General features: G+C 38.2%; 1 protein-coding gene across 2 annotated transcripts; it reads left to right on the top strand.

The window, feature by feature from the left end:
• Positions 1-27,910, top strand: SPRYD7 (SPRY domain containing 7). Of its 2 annotated transcripts, XR_010658518.1 has the most exons (7): positions 1-321; positions 5,423-5,539; positions 7,984-8,150; positions 12,338-12,440; positions 15,738-16,475; positions 20,787-20,880; positions 27,511-27,910. XR_010658518.1 is itself a non-coding variant. In XM_065902047.1 (5 exons), the coding sequence occupies exons 1-5, from the start codon at positions 216-218 to the stop codon at positions 15,833-15,835; spliced, it is 591 nt and encodes a 196-aa protein (XP_065758119.1). In that variant the 5' UTR covers positions 1-215; the 3' UTR covers positions 15,836-18,253. The 2 variants fall into 2 exon arrangements, 1 of the variants encoding a protein (XP_065758119.1); XM_065902047.1 differs by lacking the exons at positions 20,787-20,880; positions 27,511-27,910 and having other exon boundaries at positions 15,738-18,253.
• The last annotated feature ends 70 nt before the right edge of the window (positions 27,911-27,980 follow it).

The following is a 27,980-nucleotide window of genomic DNA, read 5'->3' as shown; positions in this document are numbered from 1 at the left end:
CCCAGGCAGGCTTCTCCTCACCCTGCGCTGCGCCCTCCCGGCCTGGGGCGTCGCGGTACCCGCCTCCGCGCTGCGTACAGACCCTCCACACCCTCGCCGCACCTACTCCGGCGCTCCGGCGCGGGCGGGAGGCGGAGCGGAGGGGTCGGGGGCGGTGTCGCCTCAGCCCAGGAGCTGCAGGTGGCGGGGGCGGCGGCGCTGGAGGTCCCCGAGATATGGCCGCCTCGGTGTTCTGCTGCCTGCGGTGCTGCAGAGATGGCGGGACGGGCCACATCCCTCTGAAGGAGATGCCGGCCGTGCAGCTGGACACGCAGCACATGGGTAAGGGCCCTCCCTTCCCCAGACCCAACGGCCCACCCCGGGTCGGGCGCGGCGGGTCGGGGGGCAGCCGGGGGCGTCTCGAGGAGCCCCGCACGCGGCCGGGCCCCGCCGGGCTCCGGGCGTCGTCCCCTGCCCCTCGCCCTGTGACGCTGCGAAAGACCGGGTCGGCGTCGCGGATCTCCTTCGGACTCCGGCCGACCGCACCTTGGCCTGGTTCTGTGTTCAAGCAGCCCGGTCCGCTCCTGTCTCGGGGAGATACAGGCGTGTGGACCTTCCCGTTCCCACAGGAATCTCCTCGGGGCCGCCGCCTCCCGAGACTCGTCAGACGTCCCCGGCGAGGGGCGCGGGGGCGATTTGGTGCTCCTATCCCGCCGTCGAGCCTCAGTCACATACGCACATGTTGAGAACACTTAGCTGTCCTCTCTCCTTCCTCTACCCTGACAGCTTTCTATTAGCCCGTCAATTATCGGTTGTTTCCTCTCATCTCCTAAACTGAAGACAAGTTGCAAAAGCCTAAAGTCACAGCTTAGCTCAGGACATGTCATTTCAACAGAAACTTCCCCTTGTGCGGCTCCTCCTGAGTCATGCTTAGAGGTGGTGTAATTTCACCTGGCTGGCTTCTTCTAGCAGGTCAGGCTATTGCAGAAATAGCGTGTTGCTTCTTCCCATATATGGTTTTTCCTTTCTATTCAAATGAGCCTATAGCTTCTCTAACATTCTCCTCCTCCCCTCTATAGCCTCTCGCCACCTTATTATTTCCTTCTTAGACTTGTCCCGTGTAGTTGCATGCTTCTGGAGTGTGGTTCTAGGAGACATTTCCCACTGTAATTATTTCAGAGTACTGTCTTTTTGCCAAATTATTCTCTTCTAAATATACATCTGCACTTTTAGTTTTTCCCATATCTCTTTTTGACTAAACGACAGTGCATTGAAATAACAAAGGGAATTCTTAAATATTTGTAGCAAAACCCTCTCCTGCCCAGATTCTTTATACTCTGAAAACACTCTGCTCATTGTATTTTTCTTTTTTTCACATTTCTATAGCATGTACTAAATAACAAATGTGATAATTGTTTACCACTTTGTATGTGGGTTTTTACTTTTCATTCTTAGATCTCCCAAGTGTAATATAGAACCCTAATACATAAATATGTATGTAAGTGTACGTATATCTCCTTGAATTATTTCTTATTCGTCATCACTTATAGACAGATGTTCAAATTCTGTGATTTCCCTCAGGAAATGTTTCCATTTCATGTATTCATTCACTCAGCTGATATTTATTGAGTGACTGTCAGATGGCAGGCATTGTTTTATATGCTAGGAACATAGTAAAGGAAAACCACACATAGTTTCTGGAGGTTATGATCAGCTTTAGTTCTTTCTATCTCTACTGCCAAACTCCTGAATTACTACAATCTACTCTTTAAATTATTTGTTTTCTCTGGTCTCTTCTCCATGGAGAGCTGGTTACTGGTACTTGTTCCACTATGTTCTCCTTTTTCCAAAGCTGCCCCGCATCTTTCAGTAGAGTAATATCATCCCCTGATTTTCTTGCTTTGTGGAAACTTTTTCTTAACCTGTCTTCCAAAAACTTCAAATTCTTCAGTCACAGGAAAAGTCTGATTTTAGAAAACAAATAATATAAAAGGAGAGGCTTATCAAGTTAGGAATAGGTTTCAAGCATGAATTGCTCTTAAGTTGAAATAGGAGAAGCCCACCGAGTGAGTATGCATGTATTTGGATATGTTAAAGGTTAATATGATTGCCTTTTTTTTTTTAATCTATGCGGTTTATATGCAAATGAGTATTGCCTCTTTCAAAGTTGTCACTTATATTGGTAATGCTACATCACCTAAGGTGATTTGGAGTTCCTCTTGGGATTTTCTGTTGTGTAGTTTTTATAAATATCTTCTTTTTTACCACAACCTCCATATTTAATTGTGATTTGGTTTTTTAGAAATATAGAACTTCCTTGGTGGCTCGGGTGGTAAAGAATCTACCTGCAGTGTGGGAGACCCGTGTTCGATGCCTGGGTCAGGAAGATCTCCTGGAGAAGGAAATGGCAGCCCACTCCAATATTCTTGCCCGGAGAATCCTATGGACAGAGGAGCCTTGTGGGCTACAGTCTGTGGGGTTACAAAGAGTTGGACACGACTGAGTGACTAATACTTTTTAGAAATGAATGTCTTCCAAGGTAGCTTCCTTGAAAGGGATGTTATTCATTTAGAACTGTCTAATGCTTTTTAAAAAATACTCTTTGGCTATGTTTATATATTTTCTGACTGTACTCAAATTTGCCTTGACTTTCTAAACAATCTTGATAATAAAACTAGAAATCACACACATTCAAATGTCCTTATACTTAAAAAAGAGAAATAGAATAGGCTTGAAATAATTCCTTAATGATTCACAAACACTCTAGAATGTTCTCTGAATATATCCATCTTTCTGTATAAAACATCTCAGCACCTAACAGAATGCCTTGGAGATAAGAAATTATTTTGAAATAAGATCATAATAGCATATTCAGATTTGGTTCTTTGGCTCCAACTCAGAGTTAAATGTAAGAACCATAGAGTATTGCTGGGCTTAAGAAAATACCATTTATTTTCATAATTCTTGAAATGTTTTTTCACTTAGGGTGCTTTCAGTTACAAGCAGTAAAACCTACAACTCAAAAATTGTTGAAGAATGAAGGAAATTCATCGGTTTGTGTAAATTTAAAAAGTAAAACGCAGCACTAGCTTCAGAAAAGACGGGGCTGCCAGGGACTGGGGTCCTTTTGTCTGTGTCCCCCATCAGCTGTTGCTTACTCCTGGAGGCTGGCGTCCGTGACGACTTGCAGCCTCTCCCTGTACTATGGGCTTCCTCGATGGAATCCAGCAAGAGCGAGAGAATCTTGATCCCTTCATTCTCGCTGCAAAAGTGCTGAGACTCTCTCTGATGGTAGTGGCTTAGGTCACATAACCGTTTTTCACTTGGTCGCTGTGGCCAAGAAATGTGGAATGCACTGATTGACTTACCCCAGGTCAAAGCTGTACCCCTGGAGCCAGAGATTGAGTCAGCTTCCTTGGAACTGTTTTGATCTCCAGAGAGAAGTTTGTTGGGAAAGAGAAAACAGATGCTCCATGTCCACGACAAAGTACTTAGCAGAGCATATTCATTCATTTCCGTATCAGTTATTTGTCAAGCATCTGCTGGATGCCAAGCTCTCCATGGTCTTTGCCATTAAGGAGGAGCTGGGCCCTGGTTGCTCTCCAGCAACTGCTGGAGATCTGTGAGGCAGCTAGATGTAAATTATGTGTTAAGACACTTTCCCAGAATTTGCAGTTTAGCATTTTGTAATTAAAAAAAAGAATGCTAAGGAATTTTTAATAATCATATAATAGGATCCTGTGGGCTTCCCCGATGGCTCAGTGGGTAAAGAATCCAATTACAGTGCAGGAAATACAGGACAAGCAGGTTCAATCCCTGGGTTGGGAAGATCCCCTGGAGGAGGAAATAGCCACGCATTCCTGTATTCTTGTCTGGAAAATTACATGGACAGAGGAGCTTGGTGGGCTACAGTCCCTGGGACTGAGCACGCACATAGTGCAATACGAAGGATCTTAGTTTTACCTTCTATAAGAGTGTCTTTAATCAGCCCATTTAGAATTGTGGTAAAATCTTGAGAATTTGGTATTTCTCATATGTATTTGTCCCAAATAATTTTTTGTTTAAGTATGAATTCAACAGTGAGTTGAGAGACCTGCCTTTCTGTTAGTACATTTGTTAGTATTTTCTAATTTTATTTTACCCCCTCTGGAAAGAGGAGTTCTGTACAGTTCTCATAGCTAGGTCTGCTTGGTTTGCAAACTTATTAGCAGAGAAGTTACACTGATTACAAATCTTGGGAGTCTGTCACGGGATAGCTATGGGATATTTCTTACAGATAAGCATTTTGTTAAATTTCTTGATGTTCTCTGATAATGCTTTCCTAAATCAGTGTTTGGAAAAGAATTGGTATTGGAGTCACATGATCAAGAGATTGTTTTTCTCACTCTCATATATCAAATGTTATTTGAACTAAACTAAGATTTTCCATGAGAATAAAATGAATTTAATGATGTTGAAACCTTGTTTACATCTTTCCAATGTGATTAACAGCAGCTATCTTACAGATATCTTTAAGATCCCAAAATTGGCATATTTCCATGTCCGCTATTTCAAGAACATAGATGTATGTCCCTTTCCACGGTTCATTACTCTCCAGTTCTTACTTGACCAATGCACTTGCCTAAGACCTTGTACATACATTCATTCAGCTTTTACCAGGTTGTTTTGTTTGGATTGAACTGAAAATTGTACTAATTTCCCAGCTTCTTTTAAGTGTTTATGTTTTTATTAAATCGAGATTTATGAAGTCATCAAATTGATTCACTGGCTAAAATGGAAGAAAGTCTACTTCAGGGAATTTCCTGGTGGCCTAGTGGTTAGGATTGTGGGCTTTCACTGAGGTGGACCCAGGGTTCAGGGAACCAAGATCCCACAAGCCACACAGCACAGCCAAAAACAAAAAGAAAGTCTCCTTCTACCTTAAAAGTGTTTAAAATATAAAATTGAGTTTAATTCAAAATTACTGTTTATTTGAAACTGTCTAATTAAACAAAATTTCTAGCCACAAACTAATATTAAATATAAATGTTCTCCCAGAAAAAAGTGAATTAAATATTTTAAATAATTTGTCATTATTTCATATTTCAAAGTATATATAGTCTCCCTATTTTTTGGAGACTAAGAGTTTAAAGTGAAATAGAAATTAACCTTGAGGGACTTCCTTAGTAGTCCAGGGGTTCGCAGCCCACCCGGCAATGCAGGGGACACAGGTTCCATCCCTGGTCAGGGAACTAAGATCCCATATGCCTTGGAGCAACTAAGTCTGTGGCTGCAGTGAAAGATCCCACGTGACGCAGTGAAGATCCGTTGTGCCACAACCAAGTCAAGACTCAACATAGCCAAATAAGTAAACAATAAATCAATAAATATTTTTTAAAAATTAACCTTGATTGTTGGGTAAGAGAACACAGAACTTTACACAGTGTCTGTATTTTTTGTTTAGGAACTGACGTCGTCATTGTAAAAAATGGAAGACGAATATGTGGAACAGGAGGTTGTTTAGCCAGTGCACCTTTACATCAAAACAAAAGCTACTTCGAATTCAAAATCCAGTCCACAGGTTGGTATAATGGTGCTTGACTGTTAATACCCTGAATGTGAGGAGGAATCTTCAATATATGGAAAAGATTAATGAGGTAATTAAAAAAAAACACTGAACTCTTACTTAAAGACCTTTTTCACTCACATCTTCTTGTGAGATCCTGGTTTTATTCGTTAATTTAGTTATGTTAAGTTCAGTTTTCTCATCTATAAAATGGATTACAGGAGCCACCCTTCCCGCTTCACAGGAGCTGTATGTATGAAAGTGTTTTAACAACAGGATGTACTGGTTCCGTTAAACACACAAGCCTTGTTACTAATATGGTTAATGATTAGCCGAGCCAGATGAACCCGGAGAAGGAAATGGCAACCCACTCCAGTACTCTTGCCTGGAAAATCCCATGGACGGAGGAGCCTGGTAGGCTGCAGTCCATGGAATCTCTTGAAGAGTCAGACATGACTGAGCGACTTCACTTTCACTTTCATGCATTGGAGGAGTCAGTGGCAACCCACTCCAGTGTTCTTGCCTGGAGAATCCCAGGGACGGCGGAGCCTGGTGGGCTGCCGCCTATGGGGTCGCACAGAGTCGGACATGACTGAAGTGACTTAGCAGCAGCAGATGAACCATTTCATTTGGTCACGTGTGTAAGGTGTAGTCTCTTGCTTTTTTATCTTAGGATAAAATTAATCTTATGATCCTGAGTTTTTCTCTTAACTCTTGTTAAGATTCCCTGATACAGTGTCTTCTGAAGCGATTGGCAGATTTAGAATTTTGGTAAAGGCTAAAGTCTCTAAAATTTTTTGAATATGTACACCTGAAACTAACACAATACTGTAAATGAACTATGCTTCAATTAAAATTTAAAAAATTTTTTTTAAATTATGAAGTTTCTTGACTTGTATGGCAGTTCTACATGAGTATTATAATAGTTACTATTAGTTAACTTGTGGCAGTTTTGAACAAGGGGAGTTTTTTTAAGACTTTCTTAGAAACTTGTAGTAAATTATGGCATGAGTAATATAGGTGCAGAACAGGGAAACTAGAGAGGAGTAAGTTAATTCTGCTCTTAAATGAAAGACATAAAATATCCCTCTGGGACTTGTTTTTTAAATTGTTTTAAATACTGATTTTTCTTAAGTGTGTAAAATAAATATAAATCTGTCCTCTATTCCATTCTTTTGTAAGTTAACTCACTGGCTGCAAAATGTCTCTGGTTACTATAATTTTCTCAAGTATAACATACCTTTTCTCAAGAGAAATGAATATTTCCTTGAGTCTTAAATGTAATACAGATTTTTTGCTGGATTTTCTGTAAAGGATGCTATCCTCAAAGATATTTCTAGAATAAGTGTGTTGTTGGAGTTTGTAGCAATGATCCTTCAATGAAAGCATCAGGCAGTGTGCCAAAGGGTATCACAGTGCACAGTTCTTTAGGAGAAGGGGACTCTGTAGCCCTGTCTAGAACTGTTGTCACATGAAATTAGTATCATCCCCTACTGTCACTATTGTCTCACCTTGGAGGAAAAATTATATAATCAAATTATTTAGGAAGCCAAGACAGTGAAGTCCAGACATGCAGCTTTCTGATGGCCTGACTAAATCCAGGAAATATTGATTGACAACATGGTCTTCAAGCATTCTTTAGAATTTCCCCTGATTTTGATAAAAACTGAGAAGGAAACAGTTTGAGATATTATCAGGAGCTCTACATATTCTGTTAGACTGATAAAGAAGAGAGCTGGTCTCTTTAAAAGTCAGCTTACACCAAAAGGTTTTAAACTCATGGACTTAAGGTATTAGATAAGATAATGATTTTACATTTTATCATTAATTTTCTCCTCTCCATAGTTTTGCTCAGGTCATACGTTATTGGTCACATATTGCAGATGCAAAAACTAAAGAAGTAATTTCCTGCTTCTCAGAGGTAGTGCTTGAAATAGAACCCCAGGCTATTTAAATTCAGTGTGTGGCTTTTTAGTAATCTTTTCGGGGAATAATAATAATAGTAATGACAACATCTAGCGTCTTTTAAAAAATACCTCCTCTGTGCTTTACTTATCCATTAAAAAAAAAATACAGTGTTCCAGTTGTTTTACTTGGATGATCTTGCTGTATCTTCTGATAACTTTAAGAGGCAAATACTGTTAGACTCCATAGTTCACAGGTGAGGAACAGAGGTTATGTAACTTGCCCAAGATGACAGCACAAGCAGGATTTAAACCAGGCAATACAAATCCAGGGGCCACTCAGATAAGAGTGTACTGAGGCTGTACTACATCTGCAGAGATGTAGTACATCATTTGCAAACTACTTAAAAAAAATTTCTTTTAAGATTAACAAAAAATAATTTAGTGATAATATGCCACTTTCTTTATGAACAATTTACACTCTCTTTTAAAACAACTCCTTTCATATTTGTATTCTTCAGATTTGGGGAACATTTAAATTATTATATTTTTTAGGAATCTGGGGTATTGGCGTTGCAACTCAGAAAGTTAACTTGAATCAGATCCCCCTTGGCCGAGATGTACACAGTCTGGTGATGAGAAATGATGGAGCCCTATACCACAACAACGAGGAGAAAAACAGGCTGCCGGCAAACAGCCTTCCACAGGAGGGAGACGTGGTGGTGAGTGTCCTTGTGGACTTGTTTTCCACTGTGAATTATTCAACTTGAACTGCTTTTAGTATTTCTAGTTTTGCCTGGGAGCTTGTGGTCCAAATTCCAGAGCACCGGGATTGGATCTGATGAGGTCGTTCATTTTCCAAAGAGAGCCCTTGTTGATGCTTCTGTCTTACCTAAATGCCTTCTTTCTAGAGCTGCACTGGCCAGGAAAATCACCATGAGCCCTTATTTCCATTTAGGAGAGTTTATGACTGGTTGGCTACTAGTCAACATCTCCTGCCACTCTCACATAAAAGAAACCTTGGCCCACAATTTTAAAAGAACACTGACCCTTACGTTAGAAAAGATTAGGTATTTTTGCAGCTGGCGATCTCCCATTTATTACTTAATTTGTTACGAACTTCTGTTAAAGAATTACAGCATTTTTATCAGGATTGTTGGTCCTCCTTAAATGTAGCCTGGTTAAACTTCCTTCACTTTCAGAACTCTGTCAAGAACTGACTCAAAATCCTAAGGCTTGATTATGGAAAAGTTTTTTTGGGGAAAGCAGGGGATAGAAGGAGTTACATATTATGAAGGCTTCTCAGTTTTTATTCCCAATTAGATATATTCAAGTCTTTGCCAAAGTCATCCTATTGAAAATGTAATCCAGAGATCCCTTTCTGTCTTTTTCAGATACTTCTTCTCACAGTGTTTTCCAAGAACCTTATACATTGAATTCAGGCCATTAGCTGTTGAGAACAGAGTTCTTGGGTCTCCTTTAGCAAGAGTGTCCTTATACACAGAGTCTTGGGTTCCTGGCTCTTGTACCAAGTTGAAAGGAATCTAAAGAATGAGAGTTTCTAATAATTAGATAACAGACCAGGTAAATCCAGGTTACTGAATTAAAGAAGTATACACTATTTGGGAGAAGGTGAAAAATGATGAGGAAATGAAAACTTTTGACTATGGTCTGATCTTTCTTCTCTTCAGTTTAAAAAAAAAATTGTGAAGAACAGTTTTTATATAGGTAAATTATTGAAAGTGTTTTTTTTCCCCAAATTAACTAAAGAAAACAAGGAAACCAAAGGCATAAACCATTTTTAAAATCTGCCTTTCCTCATTCTTCCTTTAAAACAGTTGGTTCTGTTTATAGATCATTGCCAGATGCCCATAATGTGGAACACCCTATCCAAGGGGTTATTTCATGAAAGAAAATCTTGAAGTCAAGTTGATGCTGTCAGCCTGCTTATACTAAAAAATGATATTCAAACATAAAGGATAATCAGGGAAACTTCCCGGTGGTTAGGACTCCGTGCTTCCACTGCAGAGGGGACGGGTTCCATCCTTGGTCAGGGAACTAAGATCCCATGTACCGCATGGTGAGACCAAAAAAAGAAGAAGAAAGGATAATCAGTAACAGAAGTTTTTCTTTGTTGATGTACTGAACTTGTACTGTGTGTTATTCTTTCCCTCCTATCTCATTCCTTAAGATGATTGGTACTTCATATTGACAGATTTAAGAATGTCATTTTTAGTCTGTCAACATTACTAAATTAGACTTTGAGTTTTTATGCCCATTCTGATAAAAGAAGAGCTCAAAAAAGATGAAATATGAGCAGAATCCTGAAAAGTAAAGCATTATCCCACACTAATAGCTGTATCTTCCTATTTCAAACACTTGCAAACAAATTTCACCAAATTGCTGATAATAGCATAGGAAAACTGGAATGAATTATAAGACAGTAAAACATTAAAACATTATAAGTAAACATAATAAGTAAAAACATTATAAGTAAAACATATAAAACAATATAAGACAGTAAAACAGTAAAAACATTCTCATATGTGTAGAATTTCAGTCATATACCATTCTCTGAGGAAAAAAATCAAGAAAAAGAAGCTTTCAACATCCAACCAAATGATTATGTTTATGTAATAACCATACAGAATCAGCAGGGCCTACTGCAGCACTGAGCAGGCACACCTGAGGCAGCTTATGCTTATTCCTTTTGTATATAGTTTTGAAAAGTACAGATTACATTTTAAAATTGCAGTTCTCAGTTTAATTTCAGAGAAGGTGAAATAGGTCATACTATTATTACCATTTTACAGACCAGAAGTTAAGTAATTTCTTATTCAGAGTGACCCCAGGATTACAGTCTAATTTCAGAGTCTGTTCACCAAACCTGCAAATAATTATTGATAAATCCTTAGCACATATCAGGTTTTTGGTATCATTATGAGAATCAAACCTAGTATCTAGAACAGATAAAAGGACAGATTAAGGGAATTCCCTGGCAGTCCAGTGGTTAGAACTCCATGCTTCCACTGCAGAGGGCACTGGTTCAGCCCTGGTCACAGAACTAAGATGCTGCGGTGTGGTTTTTCACATCCTTCCTCACTTCTTTCTTTGGTATTTTTGTGGTCTAGTCGCTAAGTTGTGTCTGACTCTTTGCGACCCCATGGACTGTAGCCTGCCAGGCTCCTCGGTCCATGGGATTTTCCAGGCAAGAATACTGGGGCACGTTGAGATCTCCTTCTCCAGGGGATCTTTGATACTGGGTATTTGGTATTCTCCCCTGGAGAAGGGAAAGGCTACCCACTCCAGTATTCTGGCCTGGAGAATTCCATGGACTGTACAGTCCATGGGGTTGCAGAGAGTCTCACCCACTCCCTCACTGGGCGTTGCTGCTGGAGGGTGGGGTTGAGAACTCGCAGTAGGTTATCTGCCACCAGGTGGGGAGGGCCCCCAGATCATAGCCTGTTAGCCTGAACTGCTGGGTCTCCAGTAATCCTGTAAAGAGGGTTACATGCTGCTTTTTATGTAATCATGCTTTTTAAATGAAAACAGATTTCTTCACTAAAAAGCGAATCCTGGCGATCACTTTATTATTATATTTAAATACGTAAACTGAAATAAAGCAAAAGGAGTTTTGTTTATCTTTCTCAGTGTTTAGTCTAACCGTGGCTTTGCTAAGATTTGAGGAGAATCTTTTATAGCACTTAACATGTTGACTTATCTGGGCCTTTGCTGTCTTAACTGGAAAGTGAAGGATTTAAGACTAGATCATCTGTAAGGTCTTTTTCTACCTATAAAAGCTTTTAGGTTTATATAATTTATCCACAGTCAGGAATCCTTCAAGTGGTTGCTTCTTGATCTATGATGATTTCTCTTTTGAGAGGTCTCTGCTGTCATTCTTCAAAGGAAAGCTTTCTGTCTTCAGCTAGTAAATACCGTACAGAGTTTTGTTTTTTTTTTTTTCCCGTACAGAGTTTTAAAGAGAGTTTTAAAAGTGTAAAAGTCCTTACAAGCTTTGAATTGTGTAGCAATTAAGAATACGTTTTCCAAAGCCATACTGCATCAGTTTAAGCTCCAGCTCTGCCACTTCCTAACTGTGCAACCTTAAATAATAAGTTATTTAACCTCTCTGCTTTAGCTGCCTCATCTGTAAAATGGAGATAATAAAAATACTTAGGATTAAATGAGTAAATATGAAGTATCTAGTGTTTGGTACATAATACAGATTGTTTTCCAGAATGTCAATAATAATAATTGTAATTTTGTACCACTAATAATATACAAAGTAATATATTTTTATTTTGCTGTCTTCTTAAAAGTCTTTTGAGCTGTTGTTTTTCTATTTTCCCCTTGATACTAATTACCAGTTATATGCAGTTGTAAATACCCACCTTACATTAGTAATACATTTCACATATTTGAAGCCAAGGTAAAGAGATAGAGAAATATATTATTTCTTTTTGAAAATAAATTGTATAAAGACAGTTCACCACAACTGAAAACAATGATAAGTAATAATCCCTAATGGTGAAAATTTCACTGTTTTCCCCCTTTGTAATCAAATTCTACATAAAGCAGTGTTTTCTATGTGAGTACAAAAGGTCTCTCTGTTTACAGTATATAGTACTTATATCATCTTAATATTAAAAACATAAAACCCAGATTATCTGAATAGAATACTAGGATTTAGTTTTACCCCTCAAATGTGGACTCATGGGATTTTACCTTTCCCCTCCCCCCACATAATCATCACTACTTTTTCTTAAGCTCAATTCAAATAGAAAAAATCTGTTATGATCTTTTGCTTAGTATTTTGTTTCCATGCTCCCCAGTTAGTGCTTTCTGACTATTCAGGTTTTTATGGAACATATATATTTTCCCTCTTTTTAATATTTACTTTGCTTCCTAGGGTATTACATATGACCATGTAGAATTAAATGTATATTTGAATGGAAAAAACATGCATTGTCCAGCATCAGGTATACGAGGGACAGTGTATCCAGTTGTTTATGGTAAGTGAAAATATTTTTAACATTATTAAATGTATGTTAACTTTTGCTTGACATTTTCATTAACTTTGTGACTATCATTCAGAAGGCTAGACAAATTAATAAGGACCTTTGTATATGGAGTATACTCAGTAGGTTATCACAATCCCTCTTTGCAGGACTAAGGAAAGCTTTTATTTCCTTTGTATTTAAAAAATAAACTTGCTAAATACAGTGATTATTCTTAAATATGCAATAGTCATATTCCCTTTTAGATCATATAGTCTTATATTCCAGAAAGTTTTAAAAACTTTACAGAATTTACAAAAAGGTATTCCTGCCAGTTGTTAGAAAGGGTTAGATGAACAGAAAATGTAATTGTAAAGAGTATTTTGAAAGTAGGGATGGGAATTCCATGTAGATTGAGCATTGGTTACCTTTACAAAATCACCTAAATGTTAAAACTCTTCTGAGAAAAATTATGACTTAGAATGGTTTCATATTGATTGTTTCGCTTTTGATAGCCATGTATGTGTAAGTATAGTTTCTGTACAAGTATACCTCCAAGAACTGGGTTACTTAGAGATGACTCTGTAGCCCTCAGTTACTTTTATTTTATTACAGAAAATTCCAAATGTGTAGAAGTAACCAGAATAGAATAATGAACCCTCATGTACCCATTACTTAACTTCAAACAATTGTCAGCTAATAGCCAGACAGGTTTCATCTCCTCACTACAGCCCTCTGTTCTTCACCTCCCCTCCTTATATTGTTTTGAGGCAAATGCCAGACATTATACCATTTTATTCTAAAATATTTTATATGTATCCCTAAAAAATAAGGTGTCTCTCTTTATAGGAAACATACATAAGTATAGTGCCTTTATCACTGTCTTCATTTTTTATGTTATCAACTTTAAATCAACAAGTGTATGATTTTTCTGCCTGTGGTATTAGTGGATCGAAAAACATTTTCTCATTTAATTACTTTAAATAATTAAGGATTTGAACCATAGCAAAAACTGATAACTTTTTTATAGTAACTTACCAGAAAAGTAACAGACTTTGTTAAGGGTGGCAGAAAAGTATACAGTAGCCAATATAAATATTTAATAATTTGATATAACAACCAAAGCCTGTGCTTTAAAGTTTTCATTTATCTTCTTTTCCCCTAAATACTGCTTTTCAGTGCTTCTACCTTCTTTGTCTTTGCATATCTTTGCATGAAAGGTGTATTTTTAAACTTGATACAAGTTAGTTTGCTTGTAGTATTTGGTAACCCTAAAAGTAATGTCTTTGTTTACTTAAATAAATGGAAATATAGCTTAATATTTGAAATAGTTTAGTCTGAGAAATGAAATAAATATCAGTAAAATTTTAGACTGAGTTACACAAATGAAGATAGCAAACGAGATTTTTATTCTAAATTGTTCTTTGATTTGGCAGTATTTTTAATGCAGTGAAGTTTATGTATAATATATTTTATAAATTGAAATTGATAAATCAGTCCAATTAAATCAGATATTTGAATAGCCAGATACTATCAAAGATAAAAATAAAATTCAAATTCCCTTACCCTTTGCCTTTTCTATCCTATCCCCAATCCTCTTTCCAGTTGTTCATACTGTCAGTCCTTATATTCAACCTGTGGAGAGACAAAACTGAGTAACGGTGAAGAAGAGTGTTGTTCACAGTTAGGACCTCCAGCTTCATCTAAGTTCTCGTGTTTTTTTTCATCTCTACACCTTCCAGACTCATCAATCTTGATTCCCTGTTCATTCTCTGTAGATCCATCTTCCACTTGATAGAGAAACAGTCCATCGTGGTGAACTCCAGCTTCCCTCCCCCACCTCCTAACGGTTTTCTCTCCCAATCTTGTCTCCTTCCCATCCCATCTTAGAGAAAGTGATGCCCTTCATGTTCCAAAAACTCAGTCTAGATTTCAAACTTCCCAATTCTGGGACTTTATTGTCAGTTATTTCATCTGTATGTCATGTCATCCACCTCATTCTTCAATGCCTGTAAACATTCTAAATCATTCTTATTCCAAAATACCCTCCCTTAAACTTGTACCCCTCACCAGGCCTGGGTTTACCCTTCTCTATATGGCTGCATTTCCTGTAAAATAGCTTCCGTCTCTGTTTATATTGTATCTTCAACTACTGTGGCTGCCTTTACCACCACTTCACTGAAACCACCTCTGTTAAAAAATCACTAGTGATTTCATGAATGTCACATCCAGTGCTTAACTTTTTTCCTGCATTGATAATGAAATATAAACTATTCAGTAATGTGCATTAAATATATATATGCAACTTAACAAATAGCTATAAAGTGAAACCCACATCATCACTATAGTCAAGATAATGAACATATTTGTCACCCCTAAATTTCCTTCTGCCGCCTTGCCATGCATTCTGTTCACCTCTCCCCACCCCACCCCGCTTGTAGCCACTATCTGCTTTCTGTCACTACAGATTATCTTAGGTTTTTAGAGTATTGTATAAATAGAATCATACAATTTGTATTTTTTTAATCTGGCTTCTTTTACTCAGTGTAGTTAAAACTCACCCATGTTGTAACATGTATCAGGAATTCATTCATTTTTGTTACCAAGTAGTATAGTTCATTGTGTGGATATATCACAATTGATTTTTACCTTCACCTGTTGTTGGATATGTAGGTTGTTTCCAGTTTTGGGCCATTACAAATAAAGCTGCTGTGAACATTGATGTGCAAGTCTTTGTGTGGATATATGCATTCATTTCTCTTGGATAAATACTGTTTAAAAAAAAAAAGCAAGACAAAAAACATGTAGAAGCTGCATAAGGCCTGCAGGCTAATTAACAGTATTGTATCAGTGTTAGTTTCCTGGTTTGGACATTGTACTGTAGTGGTGTGAGATGTTACCACTGGGGGAAGCTGGATGAAGATTACCCAGGACCTTCTGTATTGTTTTTGCTACTCTTTGTGAATCTATCCTTTTTTAATAAAATATTTTTTAAGAAGTAGTTTATCTTAATGTATAAAATTGAGAAAATACAGGTAGGTAAATAAGGAAAAATTCAAATTATGTGTATTTACATCATATAGAAGTAATCATAATATTTTGATGTATTTCCATTCAGTGTTCTTGACAGATTTTATTCTTCACTGTGACTGTTTTTACCCAATAGGATCATGTTTTGTAACCTGGATAGCAGATTTGTTTATTCTTCTTGCGAATTAATTTTATGGCATTGTGGAAACAGTTTATAAGTATGTACTCATTCAATTTAAGGTGTTTGCTTCTAATTTATTTTCTTTCTTTTTCTGTCTCTAGTTGATGACAGTGCAATTTTGGATTGCCAGTTCAGTGAATTTTATCATACTCCTCCACCTGGTTTTGAAAAGATATTATTTGAACAGCAGATCTTCTGAATGTATTTGGTTTTGAAACTTGTATTTCTGCACTGTTGAAAGTGTTTACCATTTAATAAAGCTTTACCTGACGTATAGATGAAAATATATTCTTAAAAATATGCTTGTTAGTATTGTCTAAGGAACCAGTGAATACACTATACCACCCTGAAGTTGTGATTTAAAATACTTAGGTTTTGTGATATGAAATCAGCATTTGGGGCGGTTTATTTAACTCTTATTTAAATAAATATAACTGTGGGTTTAATTAACAGTATTAAATGGAAATATGTATATAGATATTTAAAAGGGAGTCTTTCTTAATGTAAAATATTTGTATTAATAGAGACAGAGTCGGGTGGGTTTTTGGTCATTCTGATGTTTAGACCTCATTAACTGTTTTAAGTCTGCAGTCCAATAATTTTGTGCCTCAGTGTCTTTTTTATATAGAGTATAACAGTAACAAATTTATATTTATATTATTGGCAACTTCAGTTTTGGCAATTTATTTACTGTAAAATGTACCACTTTAAAAATGTTAATTGCTTGTTTTGTTTGTATGCTGTTGTTTTTAATTTTCTTTGTGAAAGGAGATAAATGTGGTAGTAATTGTTGGAGCATTTTGTTGAAGACCATCATGCTGTGTTACTTCAATACCTGAGTAAGTAGTGGTTGACTGGTGACATAGTGTACACAGCAGACATGTAGAATAGTATGATGCCTTCAGTTTAAATGGAAATGAGATTATTCTTTTAAGGATTTTAATTTAAATGTGCATTTTTCTGTAAGGAATAAAATAATAGTAATTAAGGACTATTCAGTACTATATTAAATACATGCTCTTCCTGTTTTGTTTAATTATACTGTAAATTCACTTTGCCCTTCATTATTTCAGAAGTTAGAAATAAGTGAATCCTCTCCATGACCCTGACTGAGCCTTTGCTTAGTTTTCAGGAAGAATTGCTATCCTTTAAATACTACCCTACAAAGCTGAACAAATCACTGTCCATATCTTTGGGACAGTCTCCTTTCCAGATAGGCCAGGCCAAGGATGCATGCATTTCGCTCATTTATCAACATGGAGCAGTATGTTGTACCAGAAAAAACATGGCTTAAGAATCAAAGGAGATCTGAATTGTAGTTTTGCCACCTGATCCCATCATCTCCTCAGGCAATTTCCTCAGTTTTTCTGGATGCAGGTTCCCCATTTATAAAAGAGATAGTCATACCTTATTGGTAAGATTCTGTAACTGTTTAAGATTACACATGCAAAACACCCTCATCATCATCCGCATGTAATGAATGCAGTGTCTTTGTTGACTGCGCTCAGTGATTTTCATAGTGTGGCCCTTAGACCAGCAGCATCAGCCTTACCTGACAACTTGTTAGACGTGGACATTCAGGCCCCACCCCAAACCCATGGAATCAGAAACTGCTGGGGACGCACCCAGGAATCTGTTGGAACAAGCCCTTCAGATAATTCTGATCCACGCTTAAGATTGAGAACCACTGCTGAGGAGAGAATTCTTTGAGAATGATTGCTTACTATAAATTTTCCAAGGATTTAAGACTATTGTTGACACAGACAGGAGAGTCCTGCACAATATTTATTTATTGTTTATTTGATAAAAATATAACAATTGTTTTTAAAACATAGATGTATTTGAGTAACATATTTACATAAATCCCAAATTTAACTCTGTAGATACACAGAATTGAACTAACTTTATTATTTATGTATGTTTGCCTTTCTGACCTTGTAATTTTAATTAGTAAAGAACATGGTTATTTCAGAAAGAGATTTAATATAACTACTGCTTGTGTTCTTTATAATGTTACCTACCTCCAAATTATTTTTTAGAGCTAACCTTTTTTTTTAATGATCATGTTCTTTTCTCAAGACTGTCTTTGCTACCTCTAATCATACTGAATAGGTACAGTACTAAAATTGGTATATGAGTTATGTCCATGACAACAGTTTGATGAAGTCTAGATGTGCTTTTAATCTCTAGCTATCTAATTTCTCCTAGGAAAATTACCTATAACCTCAGTCTTACCTTGAGAAAAACATCAGATTCATAAAGGGGCATCCTACAAAATACTTGAGCAGTACTCTGAACTGTCATAGTCATCAAAAACAAGGAAAATTAGAGATACTCACACCCCAGGGAGCCTAAGGAAACATAACAAGTCAATGTAATGTGCGAACCAGGAACAGAAAAGGATATTAGGTATAAACTAAGGAAATCTAAATACATCATGGACTTTAGTTAATAATGTATCAATATGTTTATTACTTGTAATAGATGAACCATAAAAATGTAAGATGTTATTAACAGGGGAAATTGGAAGAGGGGACATATGGGAACTCTGTTCTACTGTCTCAATTTTTCTGTGAACCTAAACTGTTCCAAAAAATAAAGTCTCTTTAAAAACCTACATTCAGCTAGAAGAAAATTAAAGCCTTTCTTGAAGACAATAGAACATTAGTATGGTATATACTTGTAGCATAAGTATTCAGTGATAGCGAAATATAGACATAGATGGGACATAAAACATTCTTGTATTTTAACACACAAAAACCTGCATTTGTTCCTGGCTGAAGAGACTGTCCATTGTCTTAATTCTGTTTTTCACAGAAATCCACTTGTTCACACTGATATAGCTTTTTATACTCACATTGAAAATTAGTCAGTGACTTATTATCCATGTTATTCTTTCAATGATTTAAACATTGCAAGGGACTTGCAATGGCAAATATGTGAAACAATGAAAATATCATAAATAATAAGTTTACATTATTAAAAACCAGAAAAAGATACTGGCTTTTAACTGCTGTCAGCTCACCAATTAAGATTATTTGAATATATTTTTCACTTGGATTACAAGCTATTATCATTTAAGAATGATACAAAATATAATTTAAGGCTTTTAAAAATCATTAACAAAAACAGAAACGTGTATGATAGTGTTGCTCACACCTTTATTTTTTCTTTTAGCTGCATGTTTACTTAATGTAAGTCTAGGTATTGACCAGCAAAAGCATAGCTGAAAATGTGAGTGAAATCTTAGGCTATTCTTGATAAGCTGCATTAAATCAATAATTTCTTTTGATAATGTAAAAACACTAGATACTGTGAGGAGAAAATTTGTAATCAAAACTGTGGAAACTTCCCTATACTCATAGTGAAAGTGAAAGTCGCTCAGTTGTATCCTACTCTTTGCAACCCTGCAGACTACACAGTCCATGGAATTCTCCAGGCCAGAATACTGGAGTGGGTAGCCTTTCCCTTCTCCAGGGGATCTTCCCAACCCAGGGACTGAACCTAGGTCTCTTTCTTTGCAGGCAGATTCTTTACCAGCTGAGCCTTAAGGGAGGCATAGTACTCATAAGTGGAATGTAATTAACTACCACTTATATTAATTTCCATTATGTATGCAATCTGATAGAGAAATACTTTGGAGCGAAACGGGCTGTTCTCATGAATGAGTGGAAATAGAATCAATTAATTCTCATTCAGTAGGATATGAATGTCCTTCAAATTGTTCTTTTTAAAACAGGACCAAATTATTGAAATAATCAGAATCAGGATAAACACAGCAATGTTAGATACAATTAGCAATATAAATGAATCACATACCATCCAAGACTTCTATAGAAATTTGAAGGAAAAACTGTCCCAGTATTGGCTGAAATGCATAATCTGTAAGTCCATAGGAATCATTACAATGTAGTCATTCAAAGATTGAATCATTTATTGTGTTGTGGTTCATAAATACTTAAACGCAATATTCTGTGCCCTCAAGGAACTCTGCTAATTGTAATTCATTCATAAGTATGGCTCTACAACACCCAAGATATATTAGCAAAAATTTTCCCTTAGAGCCATACTTATGAATGAATCATTTCTTGTATCATATTTATGAATGAATTACAATCGTACGTATAATATGATCCACAGTCTGGTAGGTGGGACCTCACTCTTTCACTTCTGGGGCCTGGGGTTCAATCCTGTCAGGGAACAAAAATACATTCCTCAAGTGTGGCATGGCCAAAAACAAAACCCCAAAGGCTTATGCATAGGAAAAAATATATAGTGTACACCAAAATGGGAATAAGATTAGAGGGATCTAAGTCTCTCATTGCAAATTTATCTGATAATTTTTTTTTTTTTACAATTAGCATACTATTTGGGGGAAAATAATTTTAAGAGAAAATAAAAATAACTGGAGGAAGCTCTGTGCACTAGAAAACAGGGGATTTTACATTCATACTGAAAAAATCTAAAAGGCTGCAGTAAAATCACAACTTAAGTACAGGATATAATGTGTTTCATGACAATTCATCTTAAAAGATTCAGAAATTTTAGTTGATGCCATGCCTGGCACCACTATAGACCGGGTCACCAGGCCCATGGAAATAAGTGAGACGGAAGCCACACGTGGAGTAGACCAGTTCCAGCAGACACTGCACTTGAAATCAAGGACAGGGATAAGCCACTGAAGGCCACCAGACTGCTTGCTGAGTGGCTGCTTAATCAATCCATGCATCCATGAATGAATGGTCATTGTGGATGTTGGGAATGTTGGAAGACTATATTTAATCCACTGAGCTATTGAAACCAAATGACTTGTGAAATACTAGTCATTTGAAGGAGACTAGAAATAAAGCCCCCCAAAATCTACAGATTTCACGTGTGTGATTCTCACACATGTATTTCAGCAAAGACAATCATAGATGTGTTTCAGATATCTGATGGTTCATCTCTTAAAATAATGGGTAGATTTATTTTCTGTTGTCCTGCAGGCAGAGTTTTTAGAAGGTACAGGGAAGTAGATTTCCGTTTAAGATAGAAAAGAACTTGCCTATTTAGTTCACTACTGAAACTGCTGCCTTGCAAAGAAATGAACTTCTGGTCCCCGGAATTGTTTTAACTGGTGTTTTTTAAAATGTAAGTTTTGTCCTATTCAGGTATGGTGAGCAGGGGACTACTGCCATTGAAAAAAGATAGTTTGTTATGGTTCCGAAGAGGAGAGGGAACGCCATGCCACACAGGGATCCACAGGTAAGCATCAGAATGGGTCAGGAGGCAGAAGCAGCAGGGGAAGGTGTGGGCATCAGCCCTTGTGGTTCCCATGGGTAAGGCAGGGTTAGCACACTCAGGATTGTGTGCTGTGTGTGTTCAGTCACTCAGCCATGTCCAACTCTGCGACCCCATGGACTGTAGCTCTCCAGGTTCCTCTGTCCATGGGATTCTCCAGGCAAGAATACTGGAGTGGGTTGCCATTTCCTTCTCCAGAGAATCTTCCCGACCCAGGGATCGAACCTGCATCTCCTGTGTCTCTTGCATTGCAGGTGGATTCTTTACCCACTGAGCCATCGGGGATTGGCTAGTGTGAAGAATTTCAGCAGGCTCTAGAGTATAGGGGCTGTCCCAGCTGTCTGGTACCTGGCCCTGGGGTGAGTAGGACAAGGGAATATTAATTGACATGGAATGTAAGAACCAGATAGAGAAAGTGGGGGCTCTGGATTGGTTGGTTTGCAAATGAAAGGCAGGTTCCGGGGTGAGTTGTTTGCTGTCTCTAGGGGTTAACTAACGCTGGGTGCAGCAGTCCTTCCTCTGACAGTAAGGCTCCAGGAAAGCATCAGGAATACAGAAATAAGAAAATATAATTAATACAGAGGCTAGAGGACTATCCCAGAGACCTCATAAATAGGGCTCCTCCTGGGTTAGAGACCAAACTAGATGCTTTCTAAAACTCTGTGATTCCGATTCACTCAGACTATTGCTGAGTCTCCAGACAAGTTAAACTGAAAGCAAGGAAATAGGAGATGTGGAATCTCCAGGGATTATGTAAGAATTCGTCACATTGAAATTCGTGTTAATTCTGGAAAGCGGTGGCTGCTGTGTCCTCAGTTGCTGAGTCAGCCGTGTCCGACTCTTTGTGACCCCCATGGATTATAACCTTCCACTCTCCTATGTCCATGGAATTCTCCAGGCAAGAATTTGGAGTGGATTGCCATTTCCTGCTCCAGGAGATCTTCCTGACCCAGAGATCAAACCTGCGTCTCCTGCGTCTACTGCGTTGGCAGGCAGGTTCTTTACCACTGAGCCACCTGGGAAGTCCACCCCTAACAGTAGACGCATCCTATTTGTCTTGGATGATTAAGTGCTTCCACTACTTCTGCCACTCTGAGATCCAGTATCCCCATTAGAATTGGAGAGACCGTATCAGTGGTGGTATCTTGTGCCTGACTTACCAAGGGGAGCAACCACAGAGTTCTCCTTTGAGAGAGCTGGCAGGGGCTCCACTCATGAAAGCATTCACTCAATGCTTTCGTGAAGCAGTTGCACTCTGGCCTTGTCATGGAGCAGAGTTGGGGGTCAGGACTGAACAGCAATGTGATGAGAGCAGTGAAGAAATATTTTGCACCATCTTCTGGGCTCTGTTCACAGTTGAATAACTTTTCCCTAATTATGGGCTGTTTAGATGTAGACTTTTTAGAGCATGGCAGAAGATTACAGAAAGATATTAGGATATTTCTTGAATCAAAGCCTCAGAAGGGCCAGAAACCAGAAAGTTTTCTGGATTCTTCAGCTGCCTTCATCCGTGTCTTTTTAAGATTCTGCCATCATTATGCCATGTTTCCCATCCTCAGTCTTGGGTCTCCCCATTCTCATTCTAGAAAAAGAAGCCAGTTTCTCTTCTGTTTTATCAATTTTCCTGGAGCCTCCACTGACCAAAGCCAAATTCAGTTTCAATTCAGTTTCAGATTCAAAGGCATGCTTTTAACTGGCCTGCTTAGCAAGTATTTTGAAGAGCAAAGAACTTTCACATCAGTTTCCACAAATGCATCCAACATCATGCATTAAGCTGGGAACAGTGCTTGGGGAATTACCCAGTGGTATGTATAAACCTGAACAGGCTGTACTCACAAGGAAAAATATGTGATTTATCTAAGCATAGTAAATACTTCAGAGTTTAGATTTCAGAAAAGGAATGTCTCATGTAAACAGTAGCAGTGGCTATCCCTATAGCAAAATTTCTAAGCATGAGAATACGTCAGGTTTTTCTAAAGAACATTTGCTCAGTCATAGAAGAGGGAAGAAATTTGAAAAACATACTGCCCTCTCTTTTCTCATGTCCTTTTCTTTACCATAAAATTACTGTGCACTGAATTTCAAGATCAAGGCCATATCATTAAAGCTGTCGAATTTTGCAAATTCATACCATGACAGTTTGGTGTTCCTCGACTGGCAGACTGCTCTCTGGCCAGGGATGGAACCCAGGAACCCTGCACTGGCAGTCTTAGCCACTGGACCACCACGGAAATCCCAGCCAGGCCTTCAAAGGAAAAATGCAAACTCTTTCATGCAGTCAGGTGAAACAGAATTGTGCTCTGTTAACTCTGTCTTCACTTTTGCCTACAGAATGTGGGGTCCTTGAAGTGCCTGGCATATATCGTTTTTAAACCAGCTCTGTCATTTCAAAACCAGATGGTAGGAATATTTGCCGAGAAGAACATACCTGAAACATTACGTTTTGATCCATGGGCAGTGAGGATTCCATTTGCCTGTTCTCTTCCACTTGGATTTTGGGCCTTATCCCTGTTGTACCCCCTGATTAATACTTATTTTCTCAGGGTTGTGGTCTCGTGGTTTTTGGATGTCACTTCTTCCCAAGCAACTTGCTATCTCTAAGAGGATCCCAGCAACTTATGCCCTTCCTTTTTTCCTTTTCTCATCTACTAAGTGGCTCGGATGGTAAAGAACCTGCCTGCAATGCAGGAGACCCAGGTTCGATCCCTTGGTCTCAAAGATTCCCTGGAGAAGGAAATAGCCACCCACTCCAGTTTTCCTGCCTAGAGAATTTCATAGAGGAGCCTGGTGGGCTACAGTCCTTGGACTTGCAAAGAGTTGGACACCACTGAATGACTGTGACTTAAGTTGACTGCCCTTGAACTCATAGATCCTTCAGTCCCTGGATTCCTTTGTTTCAATCAGTGGAGCTTCCAACCAAATTGGCACACTAACTCCTCAGCAAGCCAGACCTGCATACTGGTCATAGAGTTAACTTGGAAAAACTGTTCTAACTTCCAGACCTTTATGAAAATCAAAGTCAGTTAGACACTCCTGTAGATAAACTGTCTTTATTTTGATTAGTATTTTGCTGGTATATCATTTTGCATTCATTTACATACAACCTTTGCATTTTCCTTATGCTTTAGGTTCATCTCTTGTTAACAGCACATATGTGGATTTTTTTTTTCCGTTTATTTTTATTAGTTGGAGGCTAATTACTTTACAATATTGTAGTGGTTTTTGCCATACATTGACATGAATCAGCCATGGATTTACATGTGTTCCCCATCCTGAACCCCCCTCCCACCTCCCTCCCCATCCCATCCCTCTGGGTCATCCCAGTGCACCAGCCCCTAGCACTTGTCTCATGCATCCAACCTGGACCAGCGATCTGTTTCACACTTGATAATATACATGTTTCAATGCTGTTCTCTCAGATCATCCCACCCTCGCCTTTTCCCATAGAGTCCAAAAGTCTGTTCTATACATCTCTGTCTCTTTTTCTGTCTTGCATGTAGGGTTATTGTTACCATCTTTCTAAATTCCATATATATGCGTTAGTATACTGTATTGGTGTTTATCTTTCTGGCTTATTTCACTCTGTATAATGGGCTCCAGTTTTATCCATCTCATTAGAACTGATTCAAATGTATTCTTTTTAATGACTGAGTAATATTCCATTGTGTATCTGTACCACAGTTTCTTATCCATTCATCTGCTGATGGACATCTAGGTTGCTTCCATGCCCTGGCTATTATAAACAGTGCTGCGATGAACATCGGGGTGCATGTGTCTCTTTCAGCTCTGGTTTCCTCGCTGTGTATGCCCAGCAGTGGGATTGCTAGGTCATATGGCAGTTCTATTTCCAGTTTTTAAAGGAATCTCCACGCAGTTCTCCATAGTGGCTGTACTAGTTTGCATTCCCACCAACAGTGTAAGAGGGTTCCCCTTTCTCCACACCCTCTCCAGCATTTATTGCTTGTAGACTTTTGGATAGCAGCCATTCTGACTGGCGTGTAATGGTACCTCATTGAGGTTTTGATTTGCATTTCTCTGATAATGAGTGATGTTGAGCATCTTTTCATGTGTTTGTTAGCCATCTGTATGTCTTCTTTGGAGAAATGTCTGTTTAGATCTTTGGCCCATTTTTTGATTGGGTCATTTATTTTTCTGAAATTGAGCTGCAGGAGTTGCTTATATATTTTTGAGATTAATCCTTTGTTTCTTCATTTGCTATTATTTTCTCCTAATCTGAGGGCTGTCTTTTCACCTTGCTTGTAGTTTCCTTTGTTGTGCAAAAGCTTGTAAGTTTAAGTAGGTCCCATTTGTTTATTTTTGCTTTTATTTCCAATATTCTGGGAGGTGTGTCACAGAGGATCTTGCTATGATTTATGTCGGAGAGTGTTTTGCCTATGTTCTCCTCTAGGAGTTTTGTAGTTTCTGGTCTTCCATTTAGATCTTTAATCCATTTTGAGTTTATTTTTGTGTATGGTGTTAGAAAGTGTTCTAGTTTCATTCTTTTACAAGTGGTTGACCAGTTTTCCCAGCACCACTTGTTAAAGAGGTTGTCTGTTTTCCATTATATCATACTTGGATTTTTTAAAAAATCCAATGGTCAGTCTTTTTCTTAAACTGGTTAATTTAGTTCATGTATATTTGCTATAATTATTTTTATATTTGGACCTGTTTCTGTGATCTTAGTATTTTATTTCAGTCTGACTCACTTTTTCTGTACTTACTGTTAACCCTTTCTTTAATAAGTATATATTCCCCCTGGTGACTCAGATGGTAGAAAATCTGCCTGCCATGCAGGAGACCCAGGATCCATCTCTGGGTCAGGAAGATCCCCTGGAGAAGGGTATGGCAACCCACTCCAGGATTCTTGCCTAGAGAATCCCATGGACAGAGGGTCCTGGCAGGCTACAGTCCATGGGATTGCAGAGTTGGACACAACTGAGTGACTAACACTTTAACACCCCTAATATATAATATATAAAGCAAGGCTTTACTATACAGTCATATCTCTTTATGTCTAACCCCAGACCTACATTATGTTACTCTCTGTGTGTGCATGCTAATTTGCTTCAGTTATGTTGGACTCTTTTGTGACCTCATGAACTGTAGCCCACCAGGCTCCTCTGTCCATGGGATTTCCCAGGCAAGAATACTGGAGTAAGTTGCCATTTCCTTCTCCAGGGCATCTTTCCCACCCAGGGACCGAACTTGTGTCTCCTGCAGGTTACACTGATACATTGGCAGAAGGGTTCTTTACCACTAGCACCACCTAGGAAACCTACATAGTGTTATTACCTACACTTTAATGCCAGTTTATGGGAAATATATATTCTTTTTTTCTTTAGTCATAGCTATTCTTTGGCCACCTCATGCAAAGAGTTGACTCATTGGAAAAGACCCTGATGCTGGGAGGGATTGGGAGCAGGAGGAGAAGGGGACGATAGAGGATGAGATGGCTGGATGGCATCACTGACTCAATGGACATGTGTTTGAGTAAACTCCGGGAGTTGGTGATGGACAGGGAGGCCTGGCGATTCATGGGGTCGTGATTCATGGGGTCGCAGAGTCGGACATGACTGAGCGACTGAACTGAACTGATTCTTTTAAGTCAAACAAATTTTACCAGTATCTCTTGCAGCACCTACTAGATTTTCTCCCCTTATTTTAAGCTCGTTGTACAAGACAGTTTCCAGTGTAGTCTTTGTGTGATAAATTTTCTGGGGACTTTAATGCCTGAGAATATTTTTTAATCATGTGCTGCTTTTGGTGGCAGATTGGATGAAGGAAAGAGGCTGGTTCTAATTTCTGTTCCCTCAATATTTTGAAAATACTACTCCACTATTTTTTTTTTCTCTCTCTCTCTCTTTTTTTTTTTGGCATGTGGGATTTTTCCCTGACCAGGGATTGAAACCATGCCCTCTGCAATGGAAGCTCAGAGTCCTTACCACTGGACTGCCAGGGACTTCCCTCCACTATTTTCTTGAATCAGTTGTTGCTATTGAAAAATTTGATGCCATCTGACTTCTCTTTTTGTGATCTTCTCTTTCCCTCTACAGTACTTTAGAATTTTCTTGGCTTCTTTGAAATTCTTAATTTTACTGTAAAATATCCTGGTGTGGAATTTTTTAATTATTTCCCCTCTATAACTCTTTCAATCTTTCATCATTTATAAGTTACAGAAAATTATCTCAGTTTTTCCTCGAACACTTCTTCCTCTTCATTTTTATTTTTCCTCTCTTTCTAGGACTCTTATCAGTCACATGATAGTATTCAGTACTTCTACTTCTATCTTCCAAATAGCCTAGCTTTAAAAAAATATTTTCTATCTCTTTGTAAAATAAAATTTAAAATATTTTATATCTCTTTGTAAAATAAAATAAAAAGTATTTTATATCTGTTTCCTCCTTCCTTCTGAAAGATTTCCTTCACCTGGTCTCCCAAGTTGCTAATTTGTTCTGCAGCCCTATCCATTCTGTTATTCATCCACCTGATGTGTTCTTTTCAACTATTATTGATATTTTTTCACATCTAAGATTTCTTATGTTTGTTTTCTTGTTTTTGTTTATATTGCCATATATTCTTTTATCTCTTTTGAAGGACAGTTTTGCTGGATATGGCTTCCCCAGTGGCTCAGATGGTAAAGAATCTGCCTGAGATGCAAGAGACCCAGGTTCGATCCCTGGGTGAGGAAGATCCCCTGGAGAATGAAGTGGCAACCCACTCTAGTATTCTTGACTGGAGAATTCCATGGACAGAGGAGCCTGGTAGGTTCCAAAGAGTCAGACATGATTGATAGACTAACACTACAACTACTACTAATCCAATATGACTGGTGTTTTTACGAAAGCGGACATGCATACTGAGAGTAAAGACAACCATCTACAAGCCAAAGAGGCCTGGAAAAGATCCCTCCCTCAGGGCCCTCTCAGGAAGAACCAACTCCATCTTATTTCAGACTTCTAGCCTCCAGAATTGTGAGATGATAAATTTATGTTGTTTAAACCACCCAGTCTGGAGTTTTTTGTTATAGGAGTCTGAACAAATGGGCTTCCCTGGTGGCTTAGTGG

The sequence above is a fragment of the Muntiacus reevesi genome, chromosome 11 (genome assembly GCF_963930625.1).
Source record: "Muntiacus reevesi chromosome 11, mMunRee1.1, whole genome shotgun sequence".
Taxonomy (NCBI): domain Eukaryota; kingdom Metazoa; phylum Chordata; class Mammalia; order Artiodactyla; family Cervidae; genus Muntiacus; species Muntiacus reevesi.
This window is presented reverse-complemented; position numbering and strand designations above follow the sequence as displayed.